Source organism: Andrographis paniculata, unplaced genomic scaffold (genome assembly GCF_009805555.1).
Source record: "Andrographis paniculata isolate CXL003 unplaced genomic scaffold, ASM980555v1 Contig9END, whole genome shotgun sequence".
Lineage (NCBI taxonomy): Eukaryota > Viridiplantae > Streptophyta > Magnoliopsida > Lamiales > Acanthaceae > Andrographis > Andrographis paniculata.
In genome coordinates this window covers 646,391-670,334 of record NW_026137639.1, presented here as the reverse complement: position 1 = coordinate 670,334, position 23,944 = coordinate 646,391, and the positions used below count along the sequence as shown (strand labels likewise).

The 23,944-nt window shown below is 34.9% G+C and overlaps 2 protein-coding genes across 9 annotated transcripts; both read left to right on the top strand.

The window, feature by feature from the left end:
- The first annotated feature begins 723 nt into the window (after positions 1 to 723).
- Positions 724 to 16,075, top strand: LOC127244149 (callose synthase 3). Of its 7 annotated transcripts, none has more exons than XM_051264533.1 (44): positions 724 to 946; positions 1,347 to 1,398; positions 1,822 to 2,052; positions 2,434 to 2,534; positions 3,116 to 3,240; positions 3,343 to 3,436; positions 3,564 to 3,674; positions 3,785 to 3,901; positions 4,027 to 4,119; positions 4,641 to 4,732; positions 4,936 to 5,062; positions 5,746 to 5,883; positions 5,969 to 6,045; positions 6,134 to 6,227; positions 6,500 to 6,619; positions 6,706 to 6,823; positions 7,201 to 7,538; positions 7,621 to 7,673; positions 7,751 to 7,811; positions 7,962 to 8,043; positions 8,184 to 8,233; positions 8,395 to 8,481; positions 8,858 to 8,995; positions 9,100 to 9,194; positions 9,285 to 9,369; positions 9,796 to 9,956; positions 10,036 to 10,159; positions 10,249 to 10,349; positions 10,444 to 10,573; positions 10,679 to 10,830; positions 11,146 to 11,255; positions 11,340 to 11,465; positions 11,939 to 12,007; positions 12,135 to 12,321; positions 12,412 to 12,562; positions 12,753 to 12,872; positions 12,949 to 13,064; positions 13,163 to 13,246; positions 13,783 to 13,895; positions 13,993 to 14,222; positions 14,303 to 15,100; positions 15,189 to 15,239; positions 15,326 to 15,511; positions 15,608 to 16,075. In XM_051264533.1, exons 3-44 carry the CDS (start codon positions 1,860 to 1,862, stop codon positions 15,854 to 15,856), a joined length of 5,847 nt encoding a protein of 1,948 aa, XP_051120490.1. In that variant the 5' UTR covers positions 724 to 946; positions 1,347 to 1,398; positions 1,822 to 1,859; the 3' UTR covers positions 15,857 to 16,075. The 7 variants fall into 7 exon arrangements, with proteins under 7 accessions (XP_051120490.1, XP_051120486.1, XP_051120488.1 ...); XM_051264529.1 differs by having other exon boundaries at positions 1,347 to 1,431; XM_051264531.1 differs by having other exon boundaries at positions 724 to 958.
- Positions 16,076 to 16,731: 656 nt separating this feature from the next.
- On the top strand, positions 16,732 to 22,352 carry LOC127244330 (uncharacterized). Of its 2 annotated transcripts, XM_051264816.1 has the most exons (10): positions 16,732 to 16,837; positions 17,786 to 18,166; positions 18,318 to 18,405; positions 19,039 to 19,124; positions 20,210 to 20,288; positions 20,421 to 20,480; positions 21,202 to 21,323; positions 21,422 to 21,493; positions 21,598 to 21,702; positions 22,185 to 22,352. In XM_051264816.1, the coding sequence occupies exons 2-9, from the start codon at positions 17,802 to 17,804 to the stop codon at positions 21,698 to 21,700; spliced, it is 975 nt and encodes a 324-aa protein (XP_051120773.1). In that variant the 5' UTR covers positions 16,732 to 16,837; positions 17,786 to 17,801; the 3' UTR covers positions 21,701 to 21,702; positions 22,185 to 22,352. The 2 variants fall into 2 exon arrangements, with proteins under 2 accessions (XP_051120773.1, XP_051120772.1); XM_051264815.1 differs by lacking the exon at positions 22,185 to 22,352 and having other exon boundaries at positions 21,598 to 21,987.
- Positions 22,353 to 23,944: the final 1,592 nt, after the last annotated feature.

The following is a 23,944-nucleotide window of genomic DNA, read 5'->3' as shown; positions in this document are numbered from 1 at the left end:
TCATCCTATTTTTCCCCAAAAAAAATATCAAATTAAACACCTATTTTTTATTTTTTATATTATACTAAAAATCAATTTTACATTCAAAATATCACATCAACACCTATTTATATCACATCGTACAACTATTTAAATTCAAAATTTTTACTATTCAAATCCCAATTCAAAATCCAAACCCACAAACAACACACTTTTCATAAATTTTAAAGTACAACATAAGTTTTATTTATGTTTTACAATCATAGCAATTGAAATATATGAATTTTCAATATTAAAAAACATTACATCGACAATGTAGCATAATATTATATCATATTACATTTACTTAAATTGTTATAAAATATTCTAAATATTGTAATCTTATCATTCAAATATAAATTAAAATGGAAAAAATGATTAACCAATTCAAATAATATATACAGACAATATACCAATGTATTTATCCATTCATTATCTCAATATAAATTCTATATTAAAATAAAAGTTATCAATTCAAAATATTACATTGTAAAAAAAAAAAAAAAAAAAAAAACTCCTAACGTTTATTTTCTTCTGTAAAACCAGAAACAAGCAAAATCAGGAGGGCCAACGGTAATATTGCAAAGAAGGAAGGGCAAAAGAGTAAAACGACGTGCATCGAAGAGTCCTACACACCCAGGAATAAATACCACCAAAAAGTCATTTTTATTTTTGAACTTTTTCTCAGCAGCGGTCTCTGCGTTCCTTTCCCGATACAGTCTCTCTCTCACTCTCAGTCTTACTCTCACACTCTCTCTCTTCTTTCTCTCTCCTCCATATTCTCTTCCCTTTTCTCACTTTTCATGCTAAGTTGCTTGAAACCACAGCACAGCACCTCTCCTCGCCATTTTCACCCCCTTTTCGCTCAAGCTCGTGGTAAGGCTGCATTGGAATATCTGAGGATCATCTCGGCTTTATGATTCTGCCTGTATGTCCATGAGTGAGTAGCAATTCCAGCCACTGAAGGATTTTCAAGCTTTCTATTGCTTCTCCTTCATTTTTGGCTTATCGGCTCCTGTGTGTGTGGTTTTTAGCTTTTATGTGGTTATGGTATGCGTGAGGGTTTTGCATCTGCTTTCTGAAACTTTTGGTACGTGCAGAAAAAGAAACAAAACGAAAAAACTTTCCATGGTTGTCCTTTTTATCCATTTCGCGATTTTTTTTGATCGGTGCGCGAACGCCTTTTTTTATTTTGGTTTATTTGCTTTGGAATTTATTTCTGGTTGTGAGATTTCGATCTCTTGGTTTTGTGCGACTGTTTTTCGCTTTGAAAATTTGTGGAGCTTGAACCAGTGTGGATTCTGATGAATTGTTTATCTTCTGAGCAGGTGGATGCGTTGGCTACTCGACTGTTTAAGTTAATTTGCTTCTCATGCACTGGTAGTTCTCTGTACCTGCAGTGTTTCTGTCCCTGTAAGTCTTGTTTGGTGAGGAATGTGGATACGTGGGTTCTCTCGGATTTTTGGCTGTCGCAGTTTAACATAATCCCCCGCATTGTGACGTCTTCTAGATTAAGTTTAAAGAAATGATAATATGCTATTAGTTTTATCTGCTAGACACTTGCTTTCAGTTTTCTTGCTTTTGCACGTTGGAGTTTTTGGCTCAGCTGATGGTTCTGGAAACCTTTGTACGTTTTTGGATTTTTCAAGACAGTGTTGCTTTTCTCAATAAACTTCTGGTTTTCGATATTAGTTTGGGGTGGTTAAATAGGGATACCTGGGTTGGATTTTAATAGTTTGTTATGTGTTTGGTGCTGTTATAATGAAGTTTGATTATGCTGTGATATGTGTTGTCGTTTTCTAGAAGCTTCTTATTGGTGAGGAAAGTAGGGACACCCCAGAATGTCTTCGAGAGGAGGATCGGCGCAGTCCACGCCGCAGCTGCAGCGTCGGATCACTCGCACGCAGACAGTAGGGAATCTTGGGGAGTATGTATTTGACAGTGAAGTAGTGCCATCATCTTTGGTCGAAATTGCCCCCATTCTGCGAGTCGCCAATGAAGTCGAGGCTAGCAATCCACGTGTTGCATATCTCTGTAAGCTTTTAACTGATTTTCTCCTTTCTGTTATCATAAAAACGTGGCATCCATGCATGTTTAATTACGTAAGTGAATTATGCCGAAGCTAATTTTAATATATCCACGTAATCCAGGATTAAATTGCGGCTTCCATTCGAATATCATAACTTATGTATTGTATCCAGTTGCCGCTCCATGATATCTGGACCCTTGTCAGCATCTCATAAACTATAATACATTACTTTCCCTCCACTTTCTCTATGCATGTAACGCCAACCATTGCAAGATATACTTCCCTATGTTTGCTCATTTTTCATGGTTTACACTTTGTTGGTCAACTAATCTTTTACTTGTAAACATCATGTTCTCATGTGTTTAATTTCCATTTACTTTATACAGGTAGGTTTTATGCTTTTGAAAAGGCTCATAGGCTGGATCCTACTTCAAGTGGTCGCGGTGTACGGCAATTTAAAACAGCTCTTTTGCAACGTCTGGAAAGGGTAAGATCAAAAAATTCTTAGGTTCAACTCTCATTCGGGCAGCCTCATTTGCAAAGCATATTAGTATAAGCTCACATCTTTTCCTCCACTGTAAAATGCTTGCATTGTCTTCTTCAGGAAATTATATTTGAAGTTGAATGACCTTGTATGATTGAGTTTTAATATATATGTTTCTAACTACTTATTAAGCGGCGCTTTAGTAATTTCTTATATTCACTTCCCCATAGTTCCTTGTTCTCTAGTTTACTAGAAGCAACATTTACTGAAGATATATTGCTTTCTTTTTACATTTTAGGAGAATAAAATCTTGCATGAATGCTCAATAACTCTGAATTGTGATGGATATTTAAAGTTGAATGACCTTGTATGATTGAGTTTTAACACTTCTGCATCTAAGTATGTTATTGAGGGGCGCTTTAGTAATTTCTTGTATTCACTTCCCTGTAATTTCTTTTCCTCTAGTTTACTAAAAGCAACATTATTACAAATATATTGCTTTCTTTTTACATTTTAGCAGAATAAGATCTTGCATATAGAGTGTTTCCTTAACAGTTTGACTGATGTGAGACTGATGATTACAGGAGAATGATCCTACTTTGATGGGAAGAGTAAAAAAAAGCGATGCACGTGAAATGCAGAGCTTTTATCAGCATTACTACAAAAAATATATCCAAGCACTGCAAAATGTGGCTGATAAAGCTGATCGGTGTGGTTCTCCCTCTCCTCTTCTTGAACCAGTGAATTCAAATACTGCATGGTATTAAAAGTTCTAATGACAATCAGTCCTGCTGTTTATTTAAATGTGCAGTGCGCAGCTGACAAAAGCATACCAAACAGCCAACGTTCTCTTCGAAGTTTTGAAAGCCGTTAACCAGACACAATCTGTGGAAGTAGATCGTGAGGTATGCGTTTTTTTCCAATCGTGTTCACGTGTGTCTTTCAAGCCTGTAATTCTTGAGCCTTAATAAGCAAAAACTGTCTAATTTGTTGATAACAACACACATTTTCCTTGAATGTCCAATTGCACAGGTTTTGGAAACTCATGATAAAGTTGCAGAGAAGACTGAAATCTATGTCCCTTATAATATTCTACCGCTTGATCCCGATAGCACAAATCAAGCGATCATGAAATATCCAGAGGTCAGCATTAATATTAGCTGCATCAATTGAATTCTGTTTTGGTTTATATGTTTTTGCTTTGATGCTTTTACTTCTATATTATGTTTCTTTAACTTAATCTTACTTTTCAGATTCAAGCTGCTGTACATGCGCTCCGAAATACCAGAGGTCTTCTTTGGCCTAAGGAATACAAGAAGAAAAATGATGAAGATATCCTTGACTGGCTTCAATCAATGTTTGGTTTCCAGGTTCGACCACATATGAATTTATCCAATGGATTTTCCATTTCAAATGATGGATTCATAACTTTAGGAGTTTGCAATGTAGATGTCTGATCAAATAAATTGTTGTTGACTTTTGATATAATCTGTAGAAAGATAATGTGGCCAATCAGAGGGAGCACTTGATTCTCCTTCTGGCAAATGTACACATAAGACAATTTCCAAAACCTGATCATCAACCCAAGGTTTGTATTCTTCAACTCTTTAATTTTTTCCGTTTCTTATATTTCCAAAGGTTGATAGCATCACCAACGTTATCCTTCTACATGTTTGGTGTATAAATCTCTCTCCCTTGCCTTAGTATTTACTACAACATCTCTAGTTCATGTAAATCTATTCTGGGGGGTAGCTAGGATTTTACTTGTGTTTCCACTTTATCTGCTTATATAATTATTAATCACATCACCGCCACTGCTTATATAGATATATATACACTTCATTTTTGGTCTTGTTAATATTTTTACACGTAATCTAGTATTTCAATATTATGAGTCTTACTACAATGCTGACAAATACATTTCACAGCTTGCACAAAATTAAGCCTTGATTACAACATAAGAGTTGAAACCTCAGCTAAACTACAGCTACAATAGAACCTCGTATCATTCTGATTAGGGGATTGTGTTAGATGAGAGCATGCTATTACTTTGATCACATTGTCATTTTTGAAGAAAAATAACTTCTTATTTGATTACATGGTTTTTAGTTAGATGAGCGTGCTCTTGATGAAGTCATGAAGAAACTTTTCAAGAACTACAAGAAATGGTGCAAATATTTGGGCCGCAAAAGTAGCTTATGGTAAGTTCTTTATAATTTCCACTTGGAGAACATTTTACTGCTTTATATTTAAATCGTGTGGCTCAATTATATTTTATGTTTAGTGCCATTGGATCCACATTGAAAGGATGGTGCTGGGGTCTTGGAAGATCTTTTGTAATTGAATGAGATTATTATTTTGGCGTTTGGTCTTGAATACTTTTTTTTTTTCAATTGAAATGCAGGCTACCAACCATACAGCAAGAAGTGCAACAGCGCAAATTGTTATATATGGGGCTCTATCTTCTTATTTGGGGAGAAGCTGCCAATTTACGATTCATGCCTGAGTGCCTGTGCTACATCTATCATCATGTATGCTTTTCAAATGCTTAAACTCTATTGGAAATATAACATTAATGATGATTAGTACCACACTTTCCAAAACAGAGGCCTTTGTTGCTCATTTTCTGGTAGATTGGGATTATAATATGAACCGTTTTATCTTTGATTTTTTATTTAGGGAATCAGAAAATCATCTGTACTTAGGTTAAAGAGAATAAGGGCAAGCTCATATGAGCAAGATGATTGATTGATCTTTCTAAATGTCAAACCGAGTTTTGTATTTCCATGCAAACATTGGATAAAAAACTGGTTGTAGAAGAACGAAACTTGAAATTCTGCAATCCTCATCCAATCAGTTCTGTAAGATTTTTTGAATATAATTATAGTATTGGATTTCCAAAAGGCAAGAGTTTAATTTCGTTGTCTAGTTACATGCTCGCATGTGCTGTGTCTTACTACTATTCTTTGGTGGTGCATAAATAAATTCTTGGTGTTATTGTCGCTATTCATGGTCCTGTTTTGATTCCTACAATCAAGATTGTATGTTTCCTTATTTCAAATATATGATTGCTAAGAAAGATCACATTGAAAGCATTTCATTCTAATTCTTTGACTTCTTCCTTACTTGAATTGTTTTTCCATCATGTTTTTGAACTAGTAGAAAAATAGATAATTTGATTCTAACACTAATTTTGAGTTCTTTTCATTATCAGATGGCTTTTGAAGTTTATGGTATACTTGCTGGAAATGTTAGTCCCATGACCGGGGAAAATGTGAAGCCTGCTTATGGAGGAGAAGAAGAGGCTTTCCTGAAGAAAGTTGTTACCCCAATCTATGAAGTGATCGCTCGGGTAAAGTTTGTATATACATTCTCTTATTAAATTACCATTTCTACCTACACCTTTCTTCTCCATGATTTAATCTTTTGATATTCAGGAGGCTTCAAGGAGCAAAACAGGAAAATCAAAACACTCACAGTGGAGAAATTATGATGATTTGAATGAGTACTTCTGGTATTATGATATTCTTATTTCAATTACTATGTTAACCATTGACTTGTTATTTATAGTGTTTCTTTCATTTTTTAATTTGAAATTACAGGTCTGTTGATTGTTTTCGTTTGGGTTGGCCCATGCGAGCTGATGCTGATTATTTCTGCAAGACCGTGGATCAACTTCGAATTGAAAAGAATGAAGTAAGCATGTGATTATGTTTTCATTTTCCATTGAATGTGTATTGCATTCTCAAAGTAGGGTCATTTGGTCGTCGGGACCTGAGAGTTCAAGATGTGTGTTGTGTTTCCACTCTATGTGCTTTTGGATTTGATCTTTTGCATGTGGGGGTGTCGATTGCATTCCACAACCATTTGTAGACTTCCAGTTTATATCCTTTTGGCCAATTGAGTCACACATTTATTTTGAAGCACATGTTCCATTCTGCATTACTATATATATTTGTATACTGTAGGAAACAAAGGCTACAAAAGATCGCTGGGTGGGGAAGGTTAACTTTGTGGAAATTCGAACTTTTTGGCATATATTTAGAAGCTTTGGCAGAATGTGGATTTTCTTCATTCTGTGCTTACAGGTTTGTTCTTTATGCTCTCCGTGAGTTTCTTGGTATCATTTTTTTCATTGTCTCTATCATTAATATTTATTATTGCTGTTACCTAGGCTATGATCATTGTTGCTTGGAATGGCGATGGGCAGCCAAGCTCAATCTTTTATCCTGGTGTTTTCAAGAAAGTACTAAGCGTCTTTATAACTGCTGCAATTTTGAAGCTTGGAGAAGGTATCTTAGATTTCTTTGTTCAATTAGCGTGATACTACCATAATCTTTCTACTTCTATTGACTTCTTCATGGTATTTGTTTCCAGCACTTTATACTCATGCTGAGTGATTGTAAGCATGTTACCATATCTTTTTCCTATTAAATAATGGAAAGGTTTTGAAATATCGAAGTGAAATCTCATAGATTAATTGTCGTGGTTGCTAATCAAATATTTTCTTCTAAGAGTTTTCAAGCTGCTCATTTCCTTTTATATGCGAACTGTCGTTCTATATCATTAATGTATACTGTTTTAACCAATCATACAGCCTTTACCATGCCATCGGATGTTAAATGCATTTGCGAATCTTATATCATTATCCATGGAATCTTTTTTTCAGCCATCCTTGATGTGATTTTGAGTTTGAAAGCTAGGCGAAGTATGTCCTTCCATGTCAAGCTAAGATACATTCTAAAAGTTGTGACTTCTGCTGCTTGGGTGATTGTTCTCCCTGTTACGTATGCCTATACGTGGAAGCATGACCCTCCTGCATTTGCTCAAATTATAAAACATTGGGTTGGCAATAGTTCGAGTTTTCCCTCATTGTTTATCCTGGCACTTGTTATCTACTTGTCCCCAAATATGCTTGCTGCCTTGCTGTTTCTTTTCCCATTCATACGGAGGTTCCTTGAGAGCTCCAATTACAAAATTGTGATGCTAATGATGTGGTGGTCACAGGTATGGTGGACATTTTTCTGATTATCTCTTGATTAATATGAAATTTGGATATTTATCTTAATTCTATTTTTATTTCTTGCAGCCTCGCCTTTATGTTGGAAGGGGAATGCATGAAAGCACATTTTCTCTCTTCAAGTAAGAAGACTAGGAAAAACTCTATTTGATATTGTAAAGTTGTCCATCTGATGTATACTTTCATTTTTGACTCATAGGTATACATTGTTCTGGGTGCTTCTGCTTGTAACAAAGTTGGCCTTCAGTTTCTACGTAGAGGTGCTGTCACACATTCATTTTCTTGATCTTTTGCCCTTTATTTATCATGTGTACCCCCTTTGCCTGGTGTCAATCAGTTGCATGTTCAACCGTGTGCTGCATTTGCTCAATGTTTAATGTCATTTCACGTTCTTAAACTTCCCATTTCAGATTAAGCCTTTGGTGGTTCCAACTCAAACTATCATGAGTGCTCATGTGACAGCTTACCAGTGGCATGAATTTTTTCCCCAAGGTTAGTTGACATAAGAGGAATTGAGGTTATACTTCTCTCATGAACACATACAAATAGTCATCGAAAACCATTTCCTCACACAAAGAAACTAATGGATATGTTAATGACTTGGTTTGATATATAGTTTCCATTTTTTGCAGCTAAAAACAACATTGGTGTTGTAGTTGCTGTCTGGGCGCCAGTTATTCTTGTAAGGATGTTAAATTCTTTTGACATTATATGAGCTCTCTATTAATGAATTATCATTTTCTTTTGGAGGGAGGGGGAGGGGGTTTGAGGTAGCGGCTGCACTGTTGAAACACTTAACATTTCTTCTCGTCAATAATTAATTATTAAAAACTTCCTTTTTAGGTTTATTTTATGGATGCCCAGATCTGGTATGCTATATTCTCTACGCTGTTTGGAGGTATATATGGTGCTTTCCGTCGCCTTGGAGAGGTCAACACAACTTCCTTTCTGATATAAAGCCTGATAATATCCTCTTACATTTTGTTTGCTTGTTTTTTGTCTCTTGTTTGTTATTTTGAAACAGCATCATAGTATCTATAATGTTGCAAACATATACATTTGTAGGTGGAGAATGATGTTCAATCAGTTTAATATATGCCAAGACTTTCCCTCTAGTTAGTGTTATATGTTCTAAACGTTGGGCCACTATAAAGCACATCTTTATAGCCTTGTTAATTTCTTTAAAATTAACCCTGTTTTATGGTGAGGTGACTATAGACCTTGCTAGCGAGTTTTTTGCACTGAATGTTATGCAGAGTTATTGCATTATTTATATCTTAATATCCTGGTTTTGTGTTCTTGCCAGATTCGGACACTTGGAATGCTTAGATCTCGATTTCAATCATTGCCTGGTGCTTTTAATGCTTGCCTAATTCCAGCGGAGAAAAATGAAGGAGTGAAGAAGAAAGGACTTATGTCTACATTCTCCCGCAAATTTGAAGTGGTAGCCCACTTTCTTACTGATTTCATTGGACATTATATGGATCATAGACAATTGTGTAAACTGAGTGAAGGTGTTATTTATTTGTGTGACTATCATACAATCAGATCCCATCAAGCAAAGAGAAAGAAGCCGCAAGGTTTGCTCAATTGTGGAACAAAATAATAACTAGTTTCAGAGAGGAAGATCTAATAAGCAACAGGTTATTTTTTATTCATTCTTTCTTACTGTCCTTGAACTTTGCTCCTATGAACAAAAAACGGATAATATGATGGGTGTTTTCCTTTTCTAGGGAAATGGATCTGCTGCTTGTTCCATATTCTGCTGACCGTGATTTGGAGCTAATCCAATGGCCCCCATTTCTTCTTGCCAGCAAGGTTGGATTTTTGACCATTTTGTTTCTTTTTAAAGTTGATCTTTGCTGTCTGTTGTCGCTGATCTGGGGACTATAGCCTTCTCCTGTTATGCAACGGGCAGATTATTCTTTCTTGTCCACCATTCCTTTTATGAACACTGAATAGTTGCTCCCCTAGATAATTTAAGTTGGGCACTTGTTTGCTCCTCTAGATAATTGAAGTGATGGATTATCCTTTGGGGCTGCTAGTATAGGTGCATGAACATGAACACAGTGTCTTATTGGATGAAGATCATTTTTCTTATACTTATCTTCGATTCCTTTTTTTGTTATTCCATTTAAAAGGCAAGTATGTAGTTGATGATTCTAGTTGGTCCTGTACAGTGATAGGAATGGTTTATGGATATTCGATTAATACTCATTTGGTGTATTTTGTTTCATCTAATAGATCCCAATAGCTGTGGATATGGCTAAAGACAGTAATGGCAAGGACAGAGAGCTGAAAAAGAGGATTCAGTCTGATGCTTATATGTATTCTGCTGTCTGTGAGTGCTATGCTTCTTTCCGAAGCATTGTTAAATTATTAGTCCGTGGCAGGCGAGAGAAAGAGTAAGCATTTGTTTTTGCTGCTAATTCACACCTACTTACATTTTCATTATTTTCTTAAGTCGTCTTATGTGTTTGACAGGGTTATTGAATACATCTTTTCGGAAGTTGACAAGCACATAGTAGAGGATAATCTTTTAGCTGAATACAAGCTTAGTGCTCTTCCTAATCTCTATGATCTATTTGTTCGACTTGTAAACTACTTGGTTCGTATTCCTACTGTCACTTTGTTCTTGAAGTTCCTTTTTCTTCGGGCTGCTCATGTTAAACTGGATTGAATTGTCCACTTTTGCAGCTAGACAATAAGCCAGAGGACAGAGACCAAGTTGTCATTCTTTTCCAGGATATGCTGGAAGTTGTGACACAAGATATAATGATGGAAGATCACATATCCAAGTATATATATACATATATTTAACTGCAGTCTGCAAACAACAGATTATCATTACTAGATGGAGTGTTCTTATTCTAGTGTAATTTCTGGAAACAGTTTATTGGATTCGATGCATGGTGGTGTGGGATATGAAGGAATGGTTTCTGTTGATCCACAGTATCAGTTGTTTGCCTCAGCTGGAGCCATCAAATTTCCGACCCCAGAATCAGATGCTTGGAAAGAGAAGGTTAATATCTGAATGCCCTATATATACCGCATGTGTACACACACTTGCATAGAACATGTAGTCATGTACCCTTGTTTTAATATTTTACTTATTTCCTTTGCACAGATCAAGAGGTTGTATTTATTGCTGACGGTAAAAGAGTCTGCTATGGATGTGCCATCGAACTTAGAAGCTAGGAGGCGCATCTCCTTCTTCTCGAACTCGTTGTTCATGGACATGCCTTCAGCTCCTAAAGTCCGAAATATGTTATCTTTCTCGTGAGTCCTTGTGTATATGTCTTATCCTTAATTTTTATCCATCTCAAATCAATCTAGGTTTTAGAAACTGCTAAATATTGAAAAATACTATAAACCTGCGACACCATTTTGCTTTGTCTTTCTCCAATTCTCATTACAATTTGGCATTTGAAATTGGAAATGAGTTAATTAGAATGTGTATATTTTCTTCATAAGCGTGATTGCTCAATATTTATGAAAGCATTATTCATTGGCACATCATTTTAGTTTAACTTAGGTGCTATTCACACTTAGTTTTATGTCATCTTTGTTTAACTTGGATACTTTCATGATTAGTGTTTTGACTCCTTACTACTCGGAAGAGGTTCTGTTCTCATTACCTGAGCTGGAAGTGCCAAATGAAGATGGTGTATCCATTCTCTTTTATTTGCAGAAGATATTCCCAGGTTTGTGTGTAAAGTTATATAGAATGACATAAATTTATATTTGTATTCTTGTTTCTCCGCCAACATTATAAATGAATCATACAGATGAGTGGAACAATTTTATGGAGCGTGTCAACTGCCAAAATGAAGATGAACTTAGAGAATCTGATGAGCTAGAAGAGCAACTACGCCTTTGGGCATCATACAGGGGCCAGACTTTAACAAGAACTGGTATGAGTGAATTAATAGTTGTTTGTAGTCTCCATCTCATTCACTATGAAATGTTGACTTTCCACTGCGTTTTATGTTTGTGGAGTGAGTAAGTTGGATGCTTTTGTAGCTCCTGAAATTCAAAGCATGAACATAATAAGCCAATCTCATTCCTTCATTAGGGTGTCCAATACAAATATTGCCTATACTTATATGGCCTTTTCTTGATATGAAGACATGCTAGAGGCAACTTATCGTGTCTCCTCAACTAACTGAATAATCTCTGATTAACTGCTTCTGTATGGTGCTTCCAATTCTAATTATATGCATCTTCTGGGCTATTAGCAAATCATAAATTATTGATTGGGTCAACTTTTGGTTCAGTCAAGTCCTTATTCATGTTTTGGATGATCATTACTGCCATTGGAAGGGTGATACTTGCAATTTTACTAACTGAATGATTTGGATCTAATGCATCATCTAATTTGTGACAGTAAGAGGAATGATGTATTACCGAAAAGCATTAGAACTTCAAGCCTTCCTTGATATGGCTAAGGATGAAGGTATTCTTTTGTGTTCTGTATTGTTCTGGATTGAACACCCAATGCAGACACTATTACCACTTGCTATTTCTTAATTGTATGAGAACTGTTGTACTTCAAGCACTTACCTGTTGCAAATGTTCAACAGATCTAATGGAAGGCTACAAGGCCATTGAGTTGAATGAAGATCAGATGAAGGGAGAACGGTCTCTGTGGGCACAATGTCAAGCAGTTTCCGATATGAAATTCACATATGTCGTATCTTGTCAATCATATGGTATTCATAAACGATCTGGAGATCCACGTGCTCAAGATATATTGAGGCTCATGACCACGTAAGGGTTATATGGATCATAAATATGCACTAGCTGTTTTTACTTGTGAACCGTGACTCCCATGACCTCATGATGCATTTCTGTAAGCAGGTATCCATCGCTTCGAGTGGCTTATATTGATGAGGTTGAAGAACCATGTAAAGACAAGTCCAAGAGGGTTAATGATAAGGTCTATTATTCCACTCTTGTGAAGGCTGCTTTGCCGAAAAATTCTTCCGAGCCAGGGCAAAATCTGGACCAGGTATAATGGAAATTAAACAAGAATTAGCTTGTTTGAAAGAAAATGTGGTTAGGCAGAATCTGTTTAACAGTTTAAAGTTGCAACTGTCACCTCTACACTAGTATCAAAGAATCAATTTAACACTTTAAAGTTGCAGCTGTCGTAAATGGATGAATTACTATTGTCTGATATGTGAAATTTTTTATTGCAGGTTGTATATCGTATAAAACTTCCAGGGCCTGCTATCTTGGGTGAAGGGAAACCTGAAAATCAGAATCATGCCATCATTTTCACGCGCGGGGAAGGCTTGCAAACAATTGATATGAATCAGGTACTAACAGTTTTTTTAATTGTATTTTATCTTTGAATCAAACTGTTTCTGTCTTAACATGAATACCCAATTGCAGGATAACTATATGGAAGAAGCACTGAAAATGAGAAACTTACTTCAAGAATTTCTGAAAAGGCATGATGTTAGGCATCCCTCAATTCTTGGTTTGAGGGAGCATATCTTCACGGGCAGGTGGGCATTCAACCACAAACATTACCCTTTTCTGGCCGAAGAGGCGAAGATGAATAATCTAATATTATTTTGTGACCGAACCTTGCCATGTTTTGCAGTGTTTCTTCTCTTGCTTGGTTTATGTCAAATCAAGAAACAAGTTTTGTTACTATTGGCCAGAGATTGTTAGGCAATCCTTTAAAGTAAGTTTTTCAATCCATACCATCCTCCTATGATCATCTAAATACTTACCTTTTAGGTTGTATGATGCCTTACAACATGTAAGGAACAACTTATTCACACATATGCCTGTGTTTGCAATGATATCTTGGTTCTTTTCTCCCAGGGGCTATGTATGTTAAGAAGCTCGTTAATATACTGTGGGTAAATCTTGTGGGTTCTTGGTAACGTGGGCGTTATTGCTTCAGATTGACTGACTCAAGCTAGACTAATTTGTGAATAATGTTCTTTCTTCATATCAATGTCTTCCCATTTCCCTCCATGCTATTAGTTGAGTTAACATCCAAAATCTTAATTCTGTGCAAAGCTGTTAGATGTTCATACTTCTATGGTTTTATAACATTGGTAAATTTGCCGTCCATTTTGGGAACACTTCCACACAAGATTTGCATAAAAAAACTGTCACCAAATTCATCCTTTCGCCACTGGTATTTGGAGTTAATATACAACTACATCTACATAATATCTCTTGTGCTTTGCTTCCTCTTTATTTATGCAGGGTTCGGTTTCACTACGGTCATCCAGATGTTTTTGACAGACTATTTCACCTCACTAGAGGTGGGGTGAGCAAAGCATCCAAGATCATCAACCTGAGTGAAGACATTTTTGCTGGTAAGCATGTTACAATAAATTATAAACTCTTTCAAGGCTTTATTTCCATGTATGTTAATTGCAATTGCATATATCTCTAATGTAACTATTCCTTCAGGTTTTAATTCAACACTTCGTGAAGGCAATGTAACTCATCATGAATATATACAAGTCGGTAAAGGGAGAGATGTGGGTCTTAACCAGATATCACTATTCGAGGCTAAGATTGCTAACGGAAATGGAGAACAAACACTGAGCCGTGATCTATACAGGCTTGGTCATCGCTTTGATTTCTTCCGAATGTTATCGTGCTATTTCACCACAATCGGTTTCTATTTCAGTACATTGGTACGTATATGCTGCTCAGTCTACCAATTTGATCTTGATTTCTCTTGCCATTAGCTGACACCTTGTTTACTTCCCGACAGCTTACTGTGCTTACCGTGTACATATTCCTTTATGGTCGCCTTTATCTCGTTCTTAGTGGCCTAGAAAAAGGATTAAGTACCCTTCCAGGAGTTCGAGAAAACCGACCTCTTGAAGTTGCTCTTGCATCTCAGTCATTTGTCCAAATTGGATTTCTGATGGCTCTCCCTATGGTGATGGAAATTGGGCTGGAGAAAGGCTTTCGAACGGCTTTAAGCGAATTTATCCTGATGCAGCTGCAGTTAGCTCCAGTGTTCTTCACATTTTCACTTGGAACGAAAACACACTATTATGGAAGGACATTGCTTCACGGAGGAGCAAAATACAGGCCCACCGGTCGAGGATTTGTTGTGTTCCATGCCAAATTTGCAGAGAACTACCGGCTATACTCTCGTAGCCACTTTGTTAAGGGACTTGAGCTGATGATACTACTACTCGTATATCAAATTTTCGGTCAGTCATACAGGGGTGCCGTTCCATACATCTTGATTACTGTGTCTATGTGGTTTATGGTGGGCACGTGGCTTTTTGCACCATTCCTCTTCAATCCATCCGGTTTTGAGTGGCAAAAGATAGTCGATGATTGGAACGATTGGAACAAGTGGATTGGTAACCGTGGAGGCATTGGTGTCCCCCCAGAAAAAAGCTGGGAATCATGGTGGGAAGAGGAGCAAGAGCATCTCCGGCATTCAGGGAAACGTGGCATCGTTGCTGAAATTATACTATCATTACGCTTTTTCATTTATCAGTACGGTCTCGTCTATCACCTGAACATCTCAAAGAACACGAAAAGTGTATTGGTATGTACAGGCTGAAAAATCTCTGACACTCATAGCTCTTGAGTTCATTAAACGAATGTGATATCCATCCGCACTTGTCTGTCCACAGGTTTACGGCGTGTCTTGGCTTGTCATCTTTTTGATACTCTTCGTCATGAAGGTAAGGCTTGTTTATTTCGCCGCGTCTGAAATGTCTTTCTGGGAACTTGTTGAATTTGATTTTTCTTGATTGGCTTCTTTGTGCAGACAATATCTGTTGGACGGAGGAAATTCAGCGCGAATTTTCAGCTAGTTTTCCGGTTGATCAAGGGGTTAATATTCCTTACATTCGTCGCCATACTGGTCATTCTGATCGCGCTCCCACACATGACAGCGCGGGATCTTGTGGTGTGCATCCTCGCCTTCATGCCCACCGGCTGGGGTCTACTCCTGGTAAAGTATCCCTAATATATTAATGACAGCTAGCCTCATCTATTCCTAACTACAATGTGACTGATACATACATACATGTATCCCTATTATATGCAGATTGCACAAGCATGCAAGCCGGTTGTCGATAGATTCGGGTTCTGGGGATCGGTTAGGACTCTGGCACGCGGGTATGAAATCGTGATGGGGTTGCTGTTGTTCACGCCAGTGGCGTTTCTTGCATGGTTCCCGTTCGTGTCTGAATTCCAGACGCGGATGTTGTTCAACCAGGCGTTCAGTCGAGGCCTTCAGATTTCGAGGATCCTGGGGGGACACCGGAAGGACAGATCCTCCAGGAGCAAAGAGTAGAAGAACCAAGGAGCAGGTGCTATCCTATGCTGTGGTATGCTGTTTGACGTGTTGTTTAACTTTTTTACTACATCAATTAGATAGATAGATTAATTGGGAAGTTTTTATTCAGCTGTGAATGAATTGTTCAAAATGTTCTTTGCCTGTGTTTGTTTGTCTGTTTACTTACTTACATTAGATAGGTAGATAAATTGGGATGGATGGAAAGGGATTATTGACTGTCTGCCCTTCCCTTATATCTCTCTTTATCCATTTAAATTTTTGCCTATTTTCATATTTATACATAAATTATAGGAGTAATATTCTGAGTGAACCAACTAAAATAATGAACAAGTATATTAAATTGAAATGGGAAAGTATTAAATAATAAATCTCACAAAATTAATTACTATAATTATATTAATAATAGAATTTAATTATACAAAATAAAGTAATTAATTTTTAAGCCTTTCAGTATATGCGACTGAACAATTATATTCAACATATCCAATTTATTTATTTTATTATAAAATTCACTAAAAAAAATTTTGCACAAATATTAAGATCATATAATTAAAATTTTATAGGATTAATAACGTAATTTTAGAATTGAAGTAAAAAAAAAAAAAAAAAAAAAGATAGACGCATAATGATGATTATGCAAATAAATAAAAAAAAAAAGATATATTTTTTTTTAAAAAATAATAATAATACGTACTACTTTTTATTAAATTTGTACCAACATACTAAGATAGATAAATTAAAATGATAAAATTAACATCCTTTTGCGACATGAACCGAATTCGTTTAAAACAAAAAATAGTGTTTAACAAGCACAAAAATAAAAAATAAAAAAAAAACAAATAAATAAATAAACAAATAATAGATTAATAAGCGCAAACAAACGCATCGCGAAGTTATCCTACAGCTGAGTGGAGCAGACAATTAGCTTCTCCGGCGCGGGAATATCTCGTCGTCTTCTCCCCACCTTCCGCAAACTGGGTGCGCTATCTCTCTCTCTCTTTCTCTCCCTGGGTTTGATTCCACTTCCTTATCTAATACTTCAAGTTGAATACAAACGTTATAGTTATATTTGTTGTGCTTGAATTTTTGTCACTCTTCGCAATTACTTGGTATGTATGTATGTATATATCCGCGAATCCTTTATCTCATTCGGTTGCGTGCTGACAAGTCTTTTTATGCTGGAGCTGTTTTGGTCTCTCCCACACTTTCATTTCATAGTTGCATTGTCCCAAGTGTTGAGTGACTACAGTTCATTGGATGTATTTTGGAGGAAATTGATTTACCTCTGCAAGACAGCCTCTTGTTCTATGTGTGTGTATACCGTATGCAGAAGTGATGACAAAGTTACTGTGTTTTCCATCGTACTTGGAAGTTGTATGGTCACTGCTCTTCCATTTGCTTTACTGAGTTGAATGAATTCAGTCTACTCTCACATTCAATTCTAGGGGGTGTACTAGAAAAATAGTTTAAAACTTTTCATATATATACATTGTATATTTATTTTCTTGTTCAGAATTTGACTCCAGATGATGTGATACAGATACAATTTTTTGTGTATGTTTATTGTTGATTTTATATTATATAAATATCACCTTTCGTGTCAAGGGAAAAATGACACTTAGTGCAAAATATCTAGTACCTATACCTTACATATGTTCTTATGTATATATATAGATATGTATATATATATATAATTTCTCAAAATTGCTTGCTAATCACTTCAGTTTAGCTTATGAATGAAGTGGAAATTTAGGCACAAATTAAGGATTATATGCTTTCTGTTATTGATTCATCTGTTTAAACAATCTTCCTTGGATGATAGATTGATTATATAGCAATATTCGTGCTTAATGATAATCACATTTCATACTATCAAATCAGGTGATATTTATGCAATTATATAAGACACGTGATGCTTATGTGCAGGTAATAAACATAAAAAATGGATATATCTTGTGCATACATACATTGCTTGAATTTCACTACGTTGAAATTTCCTTGCCCATCATGTTCTCTCTCTGCTGGCACATTTCCATCAGTGCCTTCAAGCAGCACTAATCATGCTAATAGAATGTCCTGGGAGCATAAGCTCAAATCTTTGATGGTATGCGCACGGAAGAATTTCAGAGGTAATGCCGATCAAATCATTGATATCACTCCAAGTGAAACGGGCAGCAGCAATGTTCCAAATGAAAAGGCTGTTAAAGGGTCTGGGACTACAGCAAGAGGACGCCGTTTGTTGAAAGTTCAGGAGGAAAAGAGAAAACGTGATTACGAGCAGCTCCATAATTATCCTACTTGGGCAAAGTAAACTATGCCTACGTGCTCCAATTCTTTATCTCATTCATCGTCATTGTCATATTCTTCTCTTATTTTAGTTTTATTTATTTATTTTTGTGGGTTTCGCATCGGTTGAGATAGTAATGAACAACATTTATTTGTGCTGAATTATATACAGGGTATTGGAGGATGCCTGTAAAAATGATTCTGAGCTAAGAGCTGTTCTGGGAGATAGCATTGGTAACCCCGAGCTCATGAGAAAAAGGGCAAGTGAAATTTTTAGTTAAGACTTATTATTGAATGATTTAGAGAAGCGCATCTTGTGACCTTCTCCATTGGTTGACTAGAAATGGCTCCCATTCAAACTTTCCCTTGTGTCAAATAAAAATGTCTTTTAAGTCTTTTCATACCAGGTTCCATTTCTTCAAATTGTCGTTCTCTATGATTGAAATAAAAACTTCATTGATGCTTGGGAATTAATTATTGGTTTAAGTCGTGATTTTATGGGAATGTTTATATATTTCAAGTACTCCATAACTGCATGCAAGGTAACATATGGAAATGGCTTCATGACACCAAGAATCATGTAGAAGTGATGATCCTTTATGTTACTAGCATATATATTTTGATGTGGAATTACTTCTTAACGATCAAGAAATATCTGACCTATTTATTGCTTGTTTGATCGTTGAATAAATAGCAAAACAAAATAGAACAAAATGATGTTGAAATGATATCCTTGTGTCGAGTCCATCTATATTTTGCAACTAGGACTTTCGCCTTACATTATGAATGACACTTTGGCACTTATATTGTAGTGGGATGTAGATCTTCTCTTGTAACAAAAATATGTGTTCAAAATTGGTTGTTGTTACAAATTTAAAACTTACACTTGACAGGTTGAAGATAGAGTTCGAAAGAAGGGCAGAGAATTCCAGAAATCTAAATCTGGATCTGTCCTTGCATTCAAAGTCAGCTTTAGAGAGTAATGTACCTTTTCACACATATGTATTAGGATTCTCTATTTCTCTGATTTTTAATTTCATCTTCTACCTCTGTTCTTAATACTGCTCATGCTTTTCTGCTTAAATTTTATTACTAATTTAACGGTAACTAGCATCATGGAACTTAAAAACTATATAAACTACATGTTTTTATTTGTTAATTTCGCATAGGAAAATGCAATAAAAATCTGTACATATTTCTGTACCATTATACGCAGTTGATTGCAAGTAAATTAATAATCCACTTGATTTTTCTTCATATATACGATGATCATTGGTGTATTGGTTGATTTTCTCAGTAAGTGTTGTTGGAAATAATGACAATACTTCTTGTGGAATTGATTCATTTTATAAAATCTTGTATTGGTCTAATTGCTGTAGGAAACTAATGAAAATTCTGCATGTTATTATGATTGCCGTGTGATGGATCAATTTATAACTGAATTTAATATGCTATAGTTGTGGTTCTGGTACAGAGTGCAACAGTACTTGAAATCATATCGGCATCGTAGTTGTGATCGTTAACTTATTATGATTGCACATTAAGAGATCAGAACTGTGGTGATATTATACTTGATAAACTTGAGCGGAAACTTGTGTCCCCAAGAGGAAAGACATGCTTCTAACATGATTTGGGTGAATGCTTCTTCCAATATGGCCGTGAAGATGGAACGATACAGCCTTGTGCTACTATAGTGCTCTGTCTTTGATGACTGCTGTTGCTCTGTCTCCTATATTAATGAAATTTTTTAAATGAAGAGGGATGATTAGGGGCAATCAAAACATACTAGTTATATCTGTTTTGTTTTCTATGCACAAGTCAAACATTAGTACATTACCATGCTCCTCATCTTAGTGTGTATGCTAATTAGTTGCTATTATATTCTCGAAGATTAGAATTATTTAGGGAAGATATCTAGAACCATTTAAGTCTTATAATTATATATTCTGCGATTTTGATATGTGTAATCTTACTAACACCATATTATTTTTTACTACATAACTTGAATGTGTTGTTGCATATGTGATTACTCTCAACAAACATAATTGCTTTTGTTGGTTACAGTTTCAACCCTCTCGATTCCTACATATGGTTTGAGTTATATGGATCACCTTCTGATCGAGATGTTGACCTTCTTGGCAGCGTATGTATATATTTGTCTTGATCTATTTTACTACCTTCTGTCTTACAATTCAATGAAACTGAAAGTCCAATATCATTGTTTCTTCATTTTTGTTAAAAGTGAATAGTATCTCTGGTTTTATTTCTGTGACAGGTCATTCAATCGTGGTATCTGATGGGTCGCTTAGGGGCATTCAATTCAGCCAATTTGCAGGTTCAGCCTTCTTGGAACTCATGTTTCATGCTTTTGTCTATCAGTCTTGTTGATGCCTCAAATATAGCAACATGAATGATGTAATATAAAAAGGTTAATTTCAGGTGGTATATTGTACATTTTCTTCCAGTCACATGATTTATTTGTTATAGTCATAAATATATCCTTCCATTGTCAGTGAAGATAGCGGTTATATAATTTTAGAATCATAGCTTCTAAACTATAAACAGTCGATGAAATCAATTCAAGTAAGGACCGCTTTAATTGAGGGATTTGGAAGGTGGAACTAGAATGTCAAATAATAGAAATGTCAGTATATACATGTTTTATTGTTTATATTACTGCATATAGAAATTAAACAGTTTTGAAATGACACTAAACTACCAGTGTCAGTTCCAATTTTTCGAAAACCAAATGGAACTTGGCTTCCCAATAGTTCTAGTTTCTGTCCAACTCTACAACAATCCTGCCCAGGATGGTTCCTGAGTTCACTAAGAACTGTGGCAGTGTATCGATTAATATCCCAACTTTTGTATAAGAAATCATTTGCTAGTGGCAGCATGCTGAACATCTTTGTATCCTGAAGACTATTTTTGTCAAAGTGACTAATTTTGCTGCTTGGAGAGTTGAGAACATAGGTAGAACGTACCAGAGCAGCTGCAACTGACTGACCTATTTGTTTAATTATTTGGACATAATTACGACCCCTTTATCAATGCAGTTAGCTAACTCATCAATGGAGTACGATCCTCTCTATGATGCCGACAAGGGCTCTAAGGCTATGCCTTCCTCATTTCACGATATAAGCGATGTTGAATTCCAGGACAACTGGGGCAGGGTTTGGTATGAAATATCTGTTCGAATATCTATATTAGTCTATACTATAATAACAAACAGAACTCGGAGATCCTTACAACTAATCCTTATGGATGTTGCAACAGGGTGGATCTTGGTACAGCCGATTTCTTTTCAATAGATGTCCTTTTGAACTGCTTGACTGTATTAAGCTCAGAGTATGTAGAGCTTTTCTGCATTATCATGTGGCATACTCAAATTCTTTTCCGCTCCTAATTCCATGTGCATAAGCTTCAAATTCATCGACCCTTTTCTGTTATAGGTACTTGGGCATTCAACAAGTTGTATTTGGAGGCCGCCGGATGGGAGACTGGGAAGAAGGAATGACATGTCCTGATGATGGTTACAAGTCCTTCAAAATATGAAGGTATCGGCAATAAAGATAACTAAAATTACTATTGTCATTCACTATTTGCACAACTACTCGATCCGTATAAATTTGAGCAGATTATTAGAGATGCATCCCACTAATTTTTAGATGGCCCCAATGGAGAAATTTTTATAGATTTGCCCCTACTCCACTCTACTCTACACTCAAAATCGCATAAGTATTTGAATTTGTTGTTCATATATTTGCGGAATCATATTGTCTTTGATGATGCATCATCGTGAAAAGGAAAAAACAAGTCCTTCCATTTTATACGGCAGACAAGTTTCTGCGCACTCTTTACTAATTGAATGAGCTTAAATGACGATGCTTGGCTCTTGCAGCTGTTAATTTTCCTGAGGTTGCGGCTACACTTGTTTTTGTGCTATAATCGTTTGACGAATGCATTATTAAGAATGTTCTTTCACTTCACTTTGGTTAGATTTCTCTAGTTTCATTACTAGTTGTTACTTCCTTGGTAGCTCGACAACGTTTGATTATCGAGCCTCTAATCCATACGCTCGGCTGTGACACGGGAGCTCGGGATTCGGGGACGGTGGAGGCAGTTTTTGTTTGTTATTTAGGTATACATTTTCTTCATTCTTGCACTGCTATGTTTGAAATATGGTCAATATATATTTATATTTTATTAAATGATTATTTCAATCTAAAATTTTACTCTCTCCGTCCAGCTATAAGGTCTACATATTTCTATATTTTGGGACGTCCAATTACAAAGTAATCATTTCATTAAATAACCCATTTTTTTTCACAAATACCTTTACTTTACTTCACATCATTACTTTTATATGTCATTACACTACTTTTACCTACCACCCAGTATAATTAAAATACTGTTATTTCTTAAACTCCGCGCCAAAAGTAAATGTATACTTTATCCGTGGACGGAGGGAGTACTATTCAAAATTAAAACAAAAAATCAAATCCTTACGGTGTTACTTTATAAATATATTTATCATATAAAATTTATATACAAAATTAATAAAATAGAATAAATTTATTGAAAGTTAAGTATAAAACACATATACAAATTTATTTGAGTCTGTGTTTGTTTCTTTCTAAAAAAAAAAAAAAAATCAACATATATATATATTTTTTTTATATTATTTATGCAATTCTCTATGTCCCGCGTTAAAAAAAAATTCAAACCAAAATACAAAATAATTTTAATATATGAGACGTGAAGAATTATGTAGATAGTATTAATAATAATATTTTGTGTTGAATATTAATTTTTTATAAGATAATACAATACTAATACTACGATATATATGTTGAGAATGGCGTCAAAACAAAAAATTTGATGGACAAACAAATTTTTTACTTTTTTTATATTTTATATATTTTCAATAGAAACATCACTCATATTTCTAATAAAAATATATTTCTATTTTTATAAAATATTGAAAATAAATATCTTAATAATACTTTCATATGTTAAAATAAAAAAAATTATTAATTGTCATTTAAGTTATAATTATGTAATGCAAAATAATTGTCTTATCAAATATTCTAGTATAAATACTTAATATGTTCAGTTAGACAAATCAATTGTTAATATAATGTATATCTAAGTATGTTTTAGGTATAAATATCATTTACACACACAAAAAAAAAATTACATGAAAATATCAAATGAATATGTATATGAGTGATGAAAAAGAATAATTCATATATAATTAAAATGCAAAGAAAAAATATCTATATATATATTTGTGATTATGGGAATAGAAAAAGAAACATAAGAACAAAATAACTAATATATAATGTTAAATTAGTAACTTTATATTTTAAATTAATTTTAAAAATAAGAATAGTTATTTATTGTTAAGATATACTTACTAAGTTGAGTAAATTCTAGTAAATATATTAGGAGGTATGTATTTTATTTTAGTTATTATTATTTTTTTAACTACAAAAAAATATGCCTTTTAAAATATTTTTTTTTTTTAAAAAAAAGAGATTTAACCTGAAAATTTATATATGTAATAAAAAAAGTATATAGGGATGAAAAGCGAAATTCCCAAAATTGACAAAAACCTCCCCAGCTAAGCAATTCTAAATATATTCCACATTCTGTGTTGATTGTTTGTTTGTTTTCCCTTTGAATATTTCAAATTATCCTTCCGCGTAAAATGTGTTGCGGTCTGAACGAAAGTCGCTAAAGCTTTAAACAACGACACCGCGTTTAATATAATTTCCGATAGGCACACACGTTTTT